The sequence below is a fragment of the Huiozyma naganishii genome, chromosome 5 (genome assembly GCF_000348985.1).
Source record: "Huiozyma naganishii CBS 8797 chromosome 5, complete genome".
NCBI classification, from domain to species: domain Eukaryota; kingdom Fungi; phylum Ascomycota; class Saccharomycetes; order Saccharomycetales; family Saccharomycetaceae; genus Huiozyma; species Huiozyma naganishii.
In genome coordinates, this window is record NC_035926.1 from 826,648 (window position 1) to 841,279 (window position 14,632).

General features: G+C 48.9%; 7 protein-coding genes across 7 annotated transcripts; 1 reads left to right on the plus strand and 6 right to left on the minus strand.

Moving 5' to 3' along the window:
- Nucleotides 1-1,306: 1,306 nt before the first annotated feature.
- FLC2 (flavin adenine dinucleotide transporter FLC2) lies at nt 1,307-3,793 on the minus strand (the record flags this gene model as incomplete). The annotated part of the gene is made up of 1 exon (XM_022608416.1): nt 1,307-3,793. One exon carries the CDS (start codon nt 3,791-3,793, stop codon nt 1,307-1,309), a length of 2,487 nt encoding a protein of 828 aa, XP_022464915.1.
- Nucleotides 3,794-4,574: 781 nt separating this feature from the next.
- Nucleotides 4,575-6,722, plus strand: ACS1 (acetate--CoA ligase 1; the record flags this gene model as incomplete). The annotated part of the gene is made up of 1 exon (XM_022608417.1): nt 4,575-6,722. One exon carries the CDS (start codon nt 4,575-4,577, stop codon nt 6,720-6,722), a length of 2,148 nt encoding a protein of 715 aa, XP_022464916.1.
- A 242-nt stretch (nt 6,723-6,964) lies between these two features.
- Nucleotides 6,965-9,424, minus strand: GPB2 (Gpb2p; the record flags this gene model as incomplete). Its single annotated transcript, XM_022608419.1, has 1 exon — nt 6,965-9,424. One exon carries the CDS (start codon nt 9,422-9,424, stop codon nt 6,965-6,967), a length of 2,460 nt encoding a protein of 819 aa, XP_022464917.1.
- A 398-nt stretch (nt 9,425-9,822) lies between these two features.
- Nucleotides 9,823-10,407, minus strand: ECM1 (Ecm1p; the record flags this gene model as incomplete). Its single annotated transcript, XM_022608420.1, has 1 exon — nt 9,823-10,407. The coding sequence occupies one exon, from the start codon at nt 10,405-10,407 to the stop codon at nt 9,823-9,825; it is 585 nt and encodes a 194-aa protein (XP_022464918.1).
- A 177-nt stretch (nt 10,408-10,584) lies between these two features.
- On the minus strand, nt 10,585-11,742 carry BDH2 (putative dehydrogenase BDH2; the record flags this gene model as incomplete). Its single annotated transcript, XM_022608421.1, has 1 exon — nt 10,585-11,742. One exon carries the CDS (start codon nt 11,740-11,742, stop codon nt 10,585-10,587), a length of 1,158 nt encoding a protein of 385 aa, XP_022464919.1.
- Nucleotides 11,743-12,218: 476 nt separating this feature from the next.
- GDH3 (glutamate dehydrogenase (NADP(+)) GDH3) lies at nt 12,219-13,592 on the minus strand (the record flags this gene model as incomplete). Its single annotated transcript, XM_022608422.1, has 1 exon — nt 12,219-13,592. The coding sequence occupies one exon, from the start codon at nt 13,590-13,592 to the stop codon at nt 12,219-12,221; it is 1,374 nt and encodes a 457-aa protein (XP_022464920.1).
- A 166-nt stretch (nt 13,593-13,758) lies between these two features.
- Nucleotides 13,759-14,316, minus strand: KNAG0E04220 (uncharacterized protein; the record flags this gene model as incomplete). The annotated part of the gene is made up of 1 exon (XM_022608423.1): nt 13,759-14,316. The coding sequence occupies one exon, from the start codon at nt 14,314-14,316 to the stop codon at nt 13,759-13,761; it is 558 nt and encodes a 185-aa protein (XP_022464921.1).
- Between the last annotated feature and the right edge of the window lie 316 nt (nt 14,317-14,632).

Consider the following 14,632-nt stretch of genomic DNA (forward strand, 5'->3'; position numbering starts at 1 on the left):
GACCAACACAAAGGAAAAAAGAAATTAGAGTTGCCGCTGCGCTCTTTAACGACAACTGGAACTGGGGCAACAATTCAATTGAAAGTTTTCTTCAATTCATTCCGACCACTACCAATTTATTCGTTCACTGTTGCTCGAAAATTGGCCCTGTCTGCTTGTCTGGGGGAGAATTAAAACAACTTCTCCGGCAACTTTACTTCCTGTTGCTGTTCCAAATTCCTGTCAAAAGAAGGAAAGAGAAGAGAAAATGTATGCCTAAGAAAGTCCCATAGCCGGATGCGGGGCATATCCCGTTTAAGACAGGGCTAATACTCCTACATATTGTGTAACAATGCTACAGTAAACCCGAGCCGGGCGATTATTTTGTATTTTTTTGTGACAAAATAACGCCCAAGACAACACGAGTGGCCTAGAAAGAACTGCTGTTCGTTCCCGAGCGGCATTATTTTCCTAACGGAGGTTACGTTTCAAGTCAAGCGGTGCCCGTACGAGAGTACTGTGCCAAATTTGCCAAATAGGTCGTTGGTAATCACCTCCAAAGGCTCCAAAAATAGGTTTCTTGAAGAAGTGAAAAAAAAATTTTCACTAGTAATATACGTTTCGTAAACCAAAAAAACGGAATTACGTCGAGCAAAGTAGGGCAGGATCCTTTCCCTGATTATCTTTTTCATCTCAGGCAACGTGGTGCCAACAAAGGAAAAACTGCGCAAAATTTAAACTTTGAGCAAAAATAAAGGCCAATTGTCTTTTCTTTCCACCGTTATCGCCCATGCAACTCGCGTTGGGCAGCTTGTTCATTCCAACGGTATTTTTTCTGTACCTCTCCATCTCTTTCTTTGCTGGGTTTTGTTTGGGAAAGAGCGGTGAATTAGAAACAATTCCCATTGTTTTGGTGACTAAGCTTATCACACCAGTCACCCTTACGTCGCCGACAGATTTGTCGGACAATGAAATCCACCAAACGCGATCGCCGTAGACCCTTTCGTAGAAAACGGATTAGGTAATTCAATGGGTAGGAAGTAGAACAAAGAACACTTCCTGTGAATTGTAGCTATAAACGAATAATTATTACAACTACTGGTACGTAAGCCCAGCACATCTCAGTGAGGGATTAAACATATACATAGGACAATATACAGAAAGAACAACAGGATCAAATGCCAACAGAAACGGGGTCCTGGACTACAGTTGTGATTTTGATTGCTCTTTCAGTTTCCCCAGTTTTCAATTAATTGATGAATTTCCTATTGTTTCCAGCCTACACGGGCCAGATACAGTTTTGGTTTGTTTGTCTGGTGACATCAGATCATAAAAAGTCTCTGGAATATGAGTGGTTCCCATTGTAGAAACTTGTCTCGGGTTTCTTCAGGTTGCCGTTGTTACTGTTATTGTTTCTTGCTGGAGAACGCGACTGCGATGTGAAGTAGTTAGGGTGTAAGTTGGAATTCCCCACTGACGGCGAAGCGTTAACCGAGCTACCTGCCGCGTTGTTGTTCACTACAGAAAATGGTTGCACAACTTTGGCAGAATCATCTCCATCAAGCAGACCCGTTGAACTCTTATTCCCGTTAAAGGACCTTTCCATACTGTAGGAACTTGCCTCGTCATCATATATCCTCCTGTTGCCAAATGCATCCTCTCTCAGCCCCTTCTCTTTATCGGTTTCGTTAGTGTCCAAGACCGCTTGTCTCAACTCGAATAGCTCTGCCTCGGATTTATTGTTGTTCAAGTTGGTCATGCTGCCGTCCGTGTTGTTAACCTTTGGAATAAAGGAGACACGGTCGTCCTTTATTGGTTGATATCTGACGTCTGGGTTTCTGTGTGCCAAAGCCAGTGTGCACGTTATAATCGTGAAGAGCAACAAAAACAGTGCGAACACGGCGTTCAATACGAACAGGACAACGGCCATCACTGAGGATACCACTGCTGGTTGTTTGAACAGATTGCTGAAGAATAGGAAGAATAAAGCGTTGATTAGATTGACACAGTGGATCGCGATGTTGAAGATATTTGTTCTTTTGTCCAGGTATGGCCGGATCCAGCACACGGCAATGAAGTAGAACAGTTCGATGACGAAAATAATCATCGCTTGTGCCTTACCTTGCTCTTGCAGGACTGCCACAAATAGTGACCTCAGGAATGAATATATTAGCAGGGGCAACAACCACCAAAATGTGTCTGCTTTGAACTGCACGTATAGAAACCCGTACCTGTTCAAGAAATATGTGTCACCGTACAGTAGATACGCTGGATTCTTGTACAGACGCATGGACTCGTTACCCTTCATAAGTACTCTTACAGTACCGTATGTCAACAGCCCTGTGATAATAATGAAGATTATTGCTGCATCGGCGACGACGGCGGGTGAATCGTTCTGGGTGAATTCCCAGATGGTCAATAGAGATATCTGTGGGAACGCAATGATCGCCAATCTGAATAGCGTACCCTTAATGATAGACCCCCAGTTTTTCCTGTACTGGAAGAAATTGGACGTCTCTGGCATCAATCTTGCCTTTGTAAGGAGCTCCAGCAATGATTTGAAGAAGATCAAACCTGCAATGACCACGAAGAGAAAGAAGAGGAAGAACACGATCCCTGTGAGGAAGAAGTTTGACAATTCGATCCCCGCTCTGAACGCAACACGCTTGATACCACGTAGCACAAGGATCCTAGAAGAGTATGCGTTTGAGTCTCTCTCGTCTGTTGTGTACAAGTTAGCGTCGTCTGTGATGGCGTCGAAATTGTAATCGCTAGAGGAGGCTACAGTGATAGCCCTTTTGAACAAGTCTCTAACCAAGTCTCTCTTCCTCTGGACGCTGACGGACAGTACGTTTTTGTTTGCGACGACCACAGTGGACGTTCCCCTTGTGGATTGGACGTACCAATTGAATATTTTCTGCATGAACTCGGCGCGGATGATCCCCATGGACCACTGGAAATTCTGAGTCCATGCGGCTGCCATCGGTGGTACCCTTGATACACCCATCATTGCTGTGATCGCGAGGTTTTGGAAGTAAATGAACAAAGAGATAGAATTGGAAGCGATATGCGTTGCCGTCGCGCTGTACCCTATCACTGAGACAAACCCAGAAGTGAGCACCCCGACACCTGACACGGCAGCAATGGGCCAAGAGGCGTATTTAGTCTGCACGGTCTTATCGTTACTGAGGATCGCCTGTACACAAGCCAACGGTGTGTTGAAATCCGTGTCGTTTTGCGAGTACACGACAACACGTACTTGCGCGTCCAAGTCGGGCACCGTGTACGCTATAGATGGGATCTGTTTCACTTGGTCCGAGTCTATCTTGTACGTTGAGCTAATATCAATTCTACCGGGGGACAATGGACAAATCCCTACTTGGTTCAGACTACACGGGTCAAAATCCATGTTAATAATCTTGAGCCCATAGGCGATAATCTCTGCCTTGATGATAATCTTCTCGTTTATAGTGGTTGTAGCGTCAATCTTGAACACAACGGAGCTGTTGTGTCTGTAATACCTGACGTCAAAAAACTGTGCTGAGAACTGTGAGTTATCCATACACGTGAGCAAAGAAGTGGTCTTCAAATGTGACGAGTCCTTCTTTAACGCAGCAGAGGTAGACGACGCAGCGGAGGTGGAGCTCGACGTCTGGGAACTATCCGTCGCTGTACTGTCTGTGGTGGCGGTTGCCGCCACTGCCGCCACTGCCGTTGTGTCGGTGTTTGCATTATCGCCCTGTGTATAGCCCTTCGGTATCGAGTGCAACAGCAGAAAGCACAGCAAATAGTACGCAAAACTGAACACTTTCATCACTGTCTGGGTGTGTAGTCTAAACAGAAGCAATGAAACTGAACAATCTAGCCTCTGCTGCAACACTCCTGTAAAAGTGACAATGCCTTAGACAGGGGCTTGATACCTCCAATGTTACGTTCGCGATGAGGTTTACAAGTGAACAGCTTTAGTATCAAAAACGTTAAAATAGTGAGCGAAAGAGAGAGGGTCGACGCCAAAAAAAGAAATATCCGAAAGAGAACAAGAAAAGAAGGCTTGGACGGAAACGGCAAATTTTCTAAAATTAGAAAAGCTCCGTCGAAAGTGACAGGTCACGGGACCGGGAAAAAAAGAGAAAAGGCGGGGTAATCAACCCAGGAAGTGGGGCAGCGGTTACCCCGCTTACCCCACTTACCCCACCAGCGCGCGGCTGTGCAGCCACCCCACCTATCCCGTCCGGCCGGCCGTCCCGCGTGACATCCCAGCCGTTGGGGTAAAAACACCGCTAGCAGCACCCACCACTTAGCACGAAATACCCCGCACAGTGCGTTCCCACCGCGTGACGCCCTGCTCTTCTTACCCCACTGCTGTCTCCACTGTGTGAGAGTCTTTCCAGCGTCTTAATTTTGGCAGAATATAGCCGCCGACCTCTGCTGGAGATTCCGGGGATTGGGGTATATATTTGGGATATAAAAGGGGAACGGGAAAGTTTTGTACCTTTTTCTGTTCCTCTCCGTAAATCATCTTTTTCTTCCTGTTGTTGTCAATTGCTGGTTTTCTTTCTTCAGAAGTAGACCATACATACCCACCCCCCCCCACAATGTCTCCCTCGGCTGTTGTGGAACAGAACAACCACGAAACAGACAGCATTGCTCAATTGAAGTTGAACAGTGCTGGAAGTGCCGATGCTGCTGCTGCCCCAGCATCTCAGCACCGTAACGAGTACGAACATTTGACCTCCGTTAAGGTCGTTAAACAGAAACCAGTGCAAGATCGGTTGAAGGAGGACATCAGGGACCATTACTCTCCTCACTTGAACGGGCTCGAGGAGTACAATGTTCAATACAAACAGTCGATTGAAAACCCTGCACAGTTCTTCGGGGACAAAGCTCACTCTTTCTTGAACTGGTTTAGAGATTTCGATCAAGTGTTCGTCCCAGATGCACAAACGGGGCAACCATCATTCGAAAATAACGCATGGTTCTTGAATGGGCAATTGAACGCATGTTACAACTGTGTCGATAGACACGCGTTAAAGCATCCAGACAAACCGGCTATCGTCTACGAAGCGGATGAACCAGGTCAATCGTTGACTTTCAGTTACAAAGAATTGCTTCAAGAAGTTTGTAAAGTCGCTCAAGTTTTGAAATACTCTATGGGGGTCAACAAGGGTGACACAGTGGCAGTGTACATGCCCATGATCCCACAGGCTTTGATCACTCTATTGGCCATCGTCCGTATCGGTGCCATCCATTCCGTAATCTTTGCCGGGTTTTCCTCAAATTCATTAAGAGACAGAATCAACGACGCAGACTCAAAAGTTGTTGTCACGGCAAACGAGTCCCTACGCGGTGGGAAGATCATTGAAACGAAGAAGATTGTCGATGACGCTTTAAAGGAGGCTCCAGGTGTCAGACACGTCCTTGTTTACAAACGGACATCTAATGACCGTGTCAACTTCCAAGCGCCCAGAGACCTTGATTGGGAACAGGAATGTAAAAAATACAAGACGTACTACCCATGTGAACCAGTGGACTCAGAACACCCTCTGTTCTTACTGTACACCTCAGGATCCACGGGGACACCAAAGGGTGTCCAACACTCGACGGCAGGGTACTTATTGAACGCTCTTTTGACCATGAGATACACTTTTGACACTCACCAGGAGGATGTATTCTTTACAGCAGGTGACATTGGTTGGATTACAGGTCACACATACGTTGTGTATGGACCCCTGTTGTACGGATGTACTACTGTTGTCTTTGAGGGAACACCAGCGTACCCAAATTACTCTCGTTATTGGGATATCATTGACACTCATAAAGTAACCCAATTTTACGTTGCACCAACAGCTTTGCGTCTGTTGAAGAGAGCTGGGGACGAGTTCATTGAGGGATATTCATTAAAGACCTTAAGATCTTTGGGATCTGTCGGCGAACCCATCGCTGCTGAAGTCTGGGAATGGTATTCTGAAAAGATTGGGAAGAACGATATCCCCATCGTCGATACGTACTGGCAAACAGAGTCTGGTGCACATTTAGTCACACCATTGGCAGGTGGGGTCACCCCAATGAAACCTGGTTCCGCATCGTTCCCATTCTTCGGTATTGAAACGGTCATTTTGGACCCCACAACGGGTCAAGAGGTCACTACAGACCACGCAGAAGGTGTACTCGCGATTAAAAGAGCGTGGCCGTCCTTTGCAAGAACCATTTGGAAAAACCATGACAGATATATGGACACGTACTTGAACCCTTACCCAGGGTACTACTTCACCGGTGACGGTGCCGCGAGAGATAAAGATGGGTACATCTGGATCTTGGGTCGTGTTGACGACGTCGTCAATGTGTCGGGGCACAGATTATCCACGGCTGAAATCGAAGCCGCTTTGATTGAGGACTCCATTGTGGCAGAGACTGCGGTTGTAGGATTCAATGATGACCTCACGGGCCAGGCAGTCGCTGCATTCGTCGTCTTGAAGAACAAATCCGCTTGGTCCAACGCTTCCGAGGACGAACTTCAAGATATTAAGAAACACTTGATCCTAACAGTGAGGAAAGACATCGGACCCTTTGCTGCTCCCAAACTGATCGTCTTGGTTGACGATTTGCCAAAGACAAGGTCAGGGAAAATCATGAGACGGATCCTAAGGAAAATCCTTGCTGGCGAGGCTGACCAACTAGGTGACGTGACGACCTTGTCGAACCCAGGTGTTGTCAAACATTTAATCGACTCTGTGAAACTGTAATGACTCTTTTTTGTTTCTTCCCCCCTCCTCATGGATTGTCAGCATCATATACGATCTATTTAAAATAGGCCGATTGCCGTTCATCTGTGTTTCTCTTATTTTCCGATCGTTCATCTTCCTACTTCATTTTTTATCTAATCGGATTTATATGCTAAAATTATTTGTTACGTATTGTTCTACTACGACGAAATATACATATGTGAATACACAGTATATACGTGACATTTAAGAAAGGTCTATTATTATAATGCAAATCTAATAGTTTGGGTGATTGTATGCAACATGGTTCCTCTGAGGTAAGGCTGCCTCACGTTTGACCGTCTAACGTACAGCCCACCAATTAGCAACACCGTGTCCTGACAGACAAGAAACGTGCTGCCAAAGTACATCGAGGGGAAAGCATCCATCCTGGATCTCACTTTCACCCTGGCAACTTTGTCGTCTTTGGAATCGTCATCAATAAGTTCTCTGAAGAAAATACACTGCGTGCTCAGGTCCACCGCCCGAATAGTCAATTGTTCCAATTCTATGCTTTCCATGCTCTCGTAGTCCAGTATTCCGTACACTGGAGAATCCACCTCCTCATTATTGAACAAAATGTTCACATCGTCCTGATTCAAACCACCGACAAAAGTGAGTAACGTGCCTGAAGCTAGTATAGTATGACCGACGAGCCGCAGTTCAATAGATTTCAGTCCAACATCCCCGTTGGCCTGTTTGTACTTCCCAAATAATTCTATCTTCTCCCATTTTAGCTTTTGTAGGTCGAACCACCACAGATCCCCGTATACCTTTGCATTATTGGAGCCCCCATGTATGATGAAGGATCGCTTACAAGTTTTAGAAGGTGTCGAGTTGGCCACACATCCATATTTATCATCTGCTGGCTTAAAATCCGAAGATTGACCACCCCTCGAAAGACTGGAGCTCACTTCAAAGTTTTTCGCTAAATTCGAGAGCATCTCAGATTCGATATCGTTGTAGTTTGCATATGGGACATCATCGTACACTAGTGCCCCCATAAACGCACGTTGCGGTGGCCATAGACCCTTCACGGTCTCTTGAGAGATAAGTTTTGCCGTAGCGGTCTTGGAGAATTTTATGAACCCGCGCTTCCCCCTTGATTTTATCGGTATGTCAACTTGCCACAGATCATTCATGGCTTCGTACTCGTCATCGCCAACCTGTTTGTACCCACCAAATATTAGGATCCTATTCACGCCACCATGCTTCAACGATGTGTCGTCCTGTTGACATGTGGGTGAGATTTTACAAGCTTGCCCTGGTGCTGACTCGTCGAGAGACATCTGTGCGTGCCCAAACCTTGGAGGGAAATTCGTTAGTTTTTCCAAGCTACCATTTGATGCGTTAGGTTCCAATAGCAACTCCATCTTGGAGAACTTGTACGTCATGACGTCCAAGATATACCCGACATTATTGACAAAAGCCTTTTTCTTCAAATGATATTTCCCCGTAGCCTGGTTCAACATCGCTTCTGTTCTCACTTCAAACCCTCCGAAATACAAGATGTACCTATCGGATAGTTTGGATCCCGTAGCGCAATGCAGTATTGGTGGGATATGTCCAAAGATCTTTGGTCTCGATACGTGATTTGTAGTCGAGGAAATGACGTATAAGTACGGGTTCCCCAGCATACTTGGGTTATTTATAACGTCATTTAGCAGTGGGGGCGGTAGGTATTCAATACCATCCATCTCAAACTCGTTGAGGTTTGGTGCCTCTTCATCGTACCGGTACGATGGGATGGACCCGCCGATGATGTAGATGTTATCGTCCAGAGGCACGGAACAGTGGTATACGAAGGAGGGCACTTTACACTCTGAGAATACGGAGGGAATAAAAGTGGTCCCCGCAAAAGTGTCGTACATCTTCGGGATGTAACCTTCACCGTTAATGAAGTACGGAGATTTGGTTTTTTTATCCTGAAGTCCCCCATCACTGTCCGTGTCCTTCATTAAAATCTCGTTGAAAATCGGGTTGACTGCTGGTATCCACAGGTTGTGTCTCTTGAGCACCTCCACGTCATGGGAGGCATTTTGAAGCTGTGCCATGTACTTGAAGTACGAGGCGGAGGCCTCTTTATCTATCATGTCGTCTGAGATGAAGGGTAGACGGTCGAACGCGACCCGGTCCGCCGCGGGTTCGAACGGATTCTCATACGTGATCCAGGGAAGCGAAGGGTTACTCAAAAAATCGTCCACGAGGTTCGCCTTCCGATCGCCGACATACTGTTTCTGCGAATCTTGCGAACTGACGACACTGCTGTTTCTACCGCTGGTCACGGATACACACCTGGTGGTCATGTAGAACCGTTTCAAAAGGGACTCTATCTCCTGTTTCGAGTGCAAAACGATCTTTGAATTGAAATAGCTTTGCTCAAGCGGCGTTACTGTCGCCTGGTGCGCACCACTGGAGACACTGCTCCTGGAGCTATCCAAGTTGCTGAAATCCAGCGGCCCACGCGGTTTCCTCCCGTTCCCAAAGACGTCCATGATCGCATAGTAGTTCGAGAAATACGGCAGTGGGCGGAACACTTTCGTCATCGACTGCATGCAGCTCCGCTGATCGTTGTACTCGACTTTGCTCGACAGCGGGTCCGTTGGGTCCAGCACAGCGGCTGTCTCCGACACATTATATTCATTCAGAGGTCTCATATCCGACTGCTTACCGGAATTGAACATTTCAGCAAAGTCACACACACACCCACACCACGGATCAGCTCTTCCGATCAACAGTCAACACAGGCGCGCGCGTGGTTTCCTCGAGCAGGTCAATGTCAACTGCAGTGGGCGTCAGATACATATCAGTTGATGTAAAAACTTCCGAAGTGAAAATACCGGACTGCGAGCAGCCTATTTTTACCCGGACGGAACGCTGAATAACGCCGATGCACAGAAGACCTCGAGACCTTCGATGCATCGGCAAGGCACTCGAGGCGATCAATGCGATGGTCTGTCGTGGTCTAACCATCGTATGTTCACTTGTAGTAGAGAATAGAAATAAAACTGGTCGGGAAATTGTACATAGTGGCGGTATGCCAAGAAGATGAGATGTGACGGAGCGTTCACCCGTGTGTTACTTAGTCGTCAGTTACATCCGGTAAGAGGGCAAACAGGTTCGTTTGTTGGGCGTTGGGTCTTTGCTGAGACTCTGATTTAAATGTTTCTGCGGTCTCCTCGTCCGCACCAGCCTCAGCCTCCGTACTCTCCTCTGTAGCTTCCGCTGCCTTGTCTGCAACTGCTGCAGCAGCGCCCGCATGACGCTGCGCCTCCCTCCTGATGTTATCGTTGGTCATATCCCAGCCGGCCTTGCGCGAGGCCTGAACGTACTTCGCCCTCGAGATGGACCTGGAAATTTTTCCGTCCAGCCGGTTCGTGATGTTCAGGGCACGTTCCAGCCGGCCCTTGTCCGAGGACGTCGCGCTCGCAGCGAGCCGCTCCTCGAGGAACTTCTTCCCAACGCGGTTCTTCCTGTCGCCGCGCCTCCGCTTGTTGATCTTAGCGTCCAGTAGTGCCTCGTTCTTCGCCGCAGCACGGATCACAACGTTGGACAGGTCCGTCTTCTCAGCACGGGGGACGTCCGCCAAAGTGTCCACATTCGGGTCATCGTATGCACCGGCAGCCTGACGGGCAGCTCTCGAGTTCCTACTAACGGGCTTCCGCATTGTGTTTGCTGTCGATGTACCTCATCGCATCGCATCGCATCGCAGAACTGTGTCTTCGCTGTGGAAAATTTTAATGTATGTGGAAAATTTTAATGTATGTGGAAAATTTTCGCTGTGTGTCACTTTCTTCACTATGGGAGCGATGACCTGAACCAGCCAGGTCTGCGCTGGGAGAGACTAGCTGTCGAGCTCGTGGTGGTTGTTCGGGGTGATCAGGATCTTGATGGTCTCCTCCTTGTGCGTCAGCAGCTTCAACAGCGCGTCCTCGTACCCTTGCTCGAGGCGCACTTTGGACGTGATCATGTGACGCGCCTTCTCTGCGTCAATGGACCCATCGCCAAACGCCTCTATGACCTCTTCGAAATCGTGGTACGTGTAGCACATCGACCCAGTGTAAATCTTCTCCTGTTTCGTGATGTCCATTGGGTAGAAGTTGACGGCCTTGTTTGTGGCCCACATTGCGACGTTCACTGCGGTGCCCCGAAACGTGAGACATTCGATGGAGGCCTTCAAAGTCGCGGGCGTGCCCGAGCAGTCGAAACAGTAGTCGAATCCGTCCGCTCCCGGAGCCATCTTTCTCAGGTTCGGGATGCTCTGTTCATGCGAACATTGCAAAGGGTCGTACACGACGGCCCCCATTTTCTCGGCGTAGTCACGTCTTAGCTTCACGGGCTCGGAAACGATAATCTCGGTACACCCGTGGCCATTCAAAGCCAGGATGGTGCCCAGCCCGATCGGCCCCCCACCGAGTATCAGGACAGACGACCCGGGCTTGAATTGTGCTATGTTAATCGCATGCCAGCAGACAGCAATAGGTTGGATCAGCGCGGCGACCTCCCAGGGTAAATTGTCAGGACATTTGTAGCAGTGCGACTCGTTCACGACAATCCTCTCAGCGAACCCGCCGGACTGTACACCGTTCCCGATCAACCCGAGATAGTCACAGCAGTTGTACATCCCGCGCTGGCAGGACGTGCAAACGGGTTTCTTCGCATCGGGGGCGTCGGGCCAACGGTACCGGTCCCTGCAAGTCCCCGTGGGCTCGATCGCTACATGGTCCCCCACTTGGAACTTCTTCACTCCGCTGCCTACAGCGGTCACAATGCCGGCCATCTCGTGGCCCATCGCCTGCGGTAAACCGTTCCCACTGATCTCGTTCCTCTCGTTATCGAGGGGAAAGAAAATGGGACCGTCCGTCAGCTCGTGGAGGTCCGTACCACATATACCACAGTACACAATATCGACAAGAAGCTCATCGCCGGTGGATATCTCCGGTTCTGCCAGTGTATCTGTAAACCTGATATCCCCTTTGGAAAAATAGACTAGTGCCCTCATCGTTGTTATTTTATGCTACTTTTGGCTCTGTGACAAGAGATGATGGACTGGAGGAACGTGGTTACGAAGGTAAGAGTATTGAACTATCATTGTGTCTTGTTCGGAAGCCTTAATATAACGTGACGAAGCAGTCGAACCCTTTCCGCTCCCCTACCCCTCTCACCAACGTCATCTTACTTGGCCCCCCCCCCCTTGCCTTTTTCTCTTCTCTGGAACACTGGATCTGCACGGCTGATCACAAAGGTCCTCAAGAGGGAACAAGAACATACTGCCTCGACGGTGGACGAAGACAACACGATGACGCAACAGACACGGAACGTGGCCTTGAATATTCTATTACACGTTGTTGATCATATACATTAATGTATTTATATATGCCGTTCTATTACACACATACACCTAAACCCTTTTGTATCATTAGCGGATGCTTATATCCTCGCCCCTCTTTTCTTCCAAACAAACCGTTGCAAGGGAGATTAGAAGACGTCACCTTGGTCAAACATGGCGTCGGCGACTTTAACGAAACCGGCGATGTTGGCACCCTTGACGATGGATGGTAGGGCGTTCTTGTTTTCCTCGGAGGAGTACTCTTGTGCGGCGCCGACACACTCGTTGAAACAGTTGATCATGATCTTCTTCAATTCTTTGTCGACGGTTTCTCTGGTCCATCTGACTCTTTGCGAGTTCTGGGCCATCTCTAGACCGGAACAGGCAACACCACCACAGTTGGAGGCCTTACCGACAGCGTACCAGACGGCTTCCGATGACGACTTGGCGGTGGAACGGGCAGTTTCAAAGACGTGGATGGCGTCTGGGGTACAGCCCATGTTGGAACCTTCGGCGACGAACTTGACACCGGCGGCGACCAAACCCTTGGCCTCGTCACCAGATACTTCGTTCTGCGTGGCACATGGTAGTGCGATGTCGACTGGACCAGCGTTGACCCATGGTCTGGCACCGGCCAAGTACTTGACTTTGTTTTCGGCGAAGGCGGAGTAATCGCCGACGATTTGCTCCAAGGATTGGAACTTAATCTTGGCCTCGGCGATTGCAGCGACTTGTTCAGCGGTAATACCGTTCTCGGAGATGATACAACCTTGGGAGTCCGACAAAGAGACGACGACACCACCTAGCTCGATAACTTTCAAAGCGGCGAACTGGGCGACGTTCCCGGACCCGGAAATGGCGACTCTCTTACCAGCAAAGGACTCCTTACCCTTTGTGGCGTAGTCGATCATGGCCTGTGTGAAGTAGACACACCCATAACCGGTAGCTTCTGGTCTAATCAGGGACCCCCCCCAGTTCAAACCTTTACCGGTCAAGACACCTTCCCAGGAGTTTCTGTAAGATTTGAAGGCACCGAATAGGAAACCGACCTCACGACCACCAACACCGATGTCACCAGCTGGGACATCTGTGTCTTGACCGATGTGACGGGACAGTTCCTTCATGAAGGCGTAACAGATTCTTCTAATTTCGTTATCGGATCTGCCCTTCAAGTCAACACATAGACCACCTTTAGCACCACCCATGTCAAGCCCAGTAAGAGCGTTCTTGAAGATTTGTTCAAAACCTAGAAACTTCAAGATCGACAGGTTAACAGATGGGTGGAAACGTAGACCACCTTTGTATGGACCCTTAGCAGAGTTGTATTGGACTCTGTAACCGGAGGCGACCTCTTGCTCGCCCTTGTCGTTCTCCCACGTGACTCTGAACTGGATGATTCTCTCTGGGATGGAAACGACTGGTAGCACTTTCTGGTATTTAGGGTGCTTTTCGAACAAAGTGGAGTCCTGCAAAGCAGTGACGATTTCTTGGTAAGCTTGTTGAAATTCGGGTTCAGTGGCCATTGTTGCGTGTTTGTTTGTTTGTGTGTGTGTGTGTGTGTTCGTATATTACAGTTACTGTTTCAAAAGCAAGAAAAGAAAAGGAAGCGAGGCAAGCAACCTTCTACCGGTGACTGCCTGCTCTTTATATATTTATTTTGCATGTTGGAGATGAAAGCATCTCGACTGTTCAGATAACAACGCCCTCTTCACAACGTATCTCTACCACTGAAGAGATAGATGGAGAAACGTTTGGGTATGAGCGCAATTTCAGTATTCGCAGATATTTTTCTTTTTTTTTTTCTTTTTTTTTGCGAGAGTGCCCAAACTTCCTGTTTGGGCCACAGCCTGCGGCTCCTTCCTGCGGGTAGTTCTGTGCCCGGCCGCGTTGAGTCTTCCAATTTCTTGCTTTTTTCCTGCCGTCTGTGCCGCTCAGTGTCCGGATCCGGTAATCGTGTCTGATAAGGCGGCGCCCGCCAATCTGGCGCCGTTCTCCCCTGTGATTGGCCCAGCGCGGCGGGCGGCGCCGATTCCCGGTTCCGGCGCTGGTGACCGCGGACCAATCGCGGGCGAGTCTCTTATCTGTGCCCGCGGCGGCCGAGACGGGCCCGCAGAGATCCTCCGCTGACGTATTTTGCTTCGAGGAAAAGAAAGGAACCGGTGCTATCACAGGAAGCATCGATCGGGTAATCGCGATAAGCAGCGGGGTAAGGTAACACCGCTCGCTGTAGCACCGCGCTGCTCTCATGTGCCCAAATACTCAGCCGTTCGGAGAGACGTGGCACTGCGAGATCTCGGCTCCCGTCCGGAGAAGACCAGGCTGGGTATCTCGCTTGAAGAGTACTGGTAAAGGCGCGTAACCGATGGGGCCACCCAAGGACCCGCCCCAGACCCGCTGTTACCCGGCTCCCGGCTCCCGGCCGCCTCGAGCAAACAATGGCCGCATACCGCTCCCGCAGTCACTGCTTACCGCATCGGGAGAGAAAAAGAAGAGGAAAAAGGAGAAGAAAAATGGGCAAAGCCCGGTGACAGACAGCGTACTGGACATGGAAAATGTTCAATCT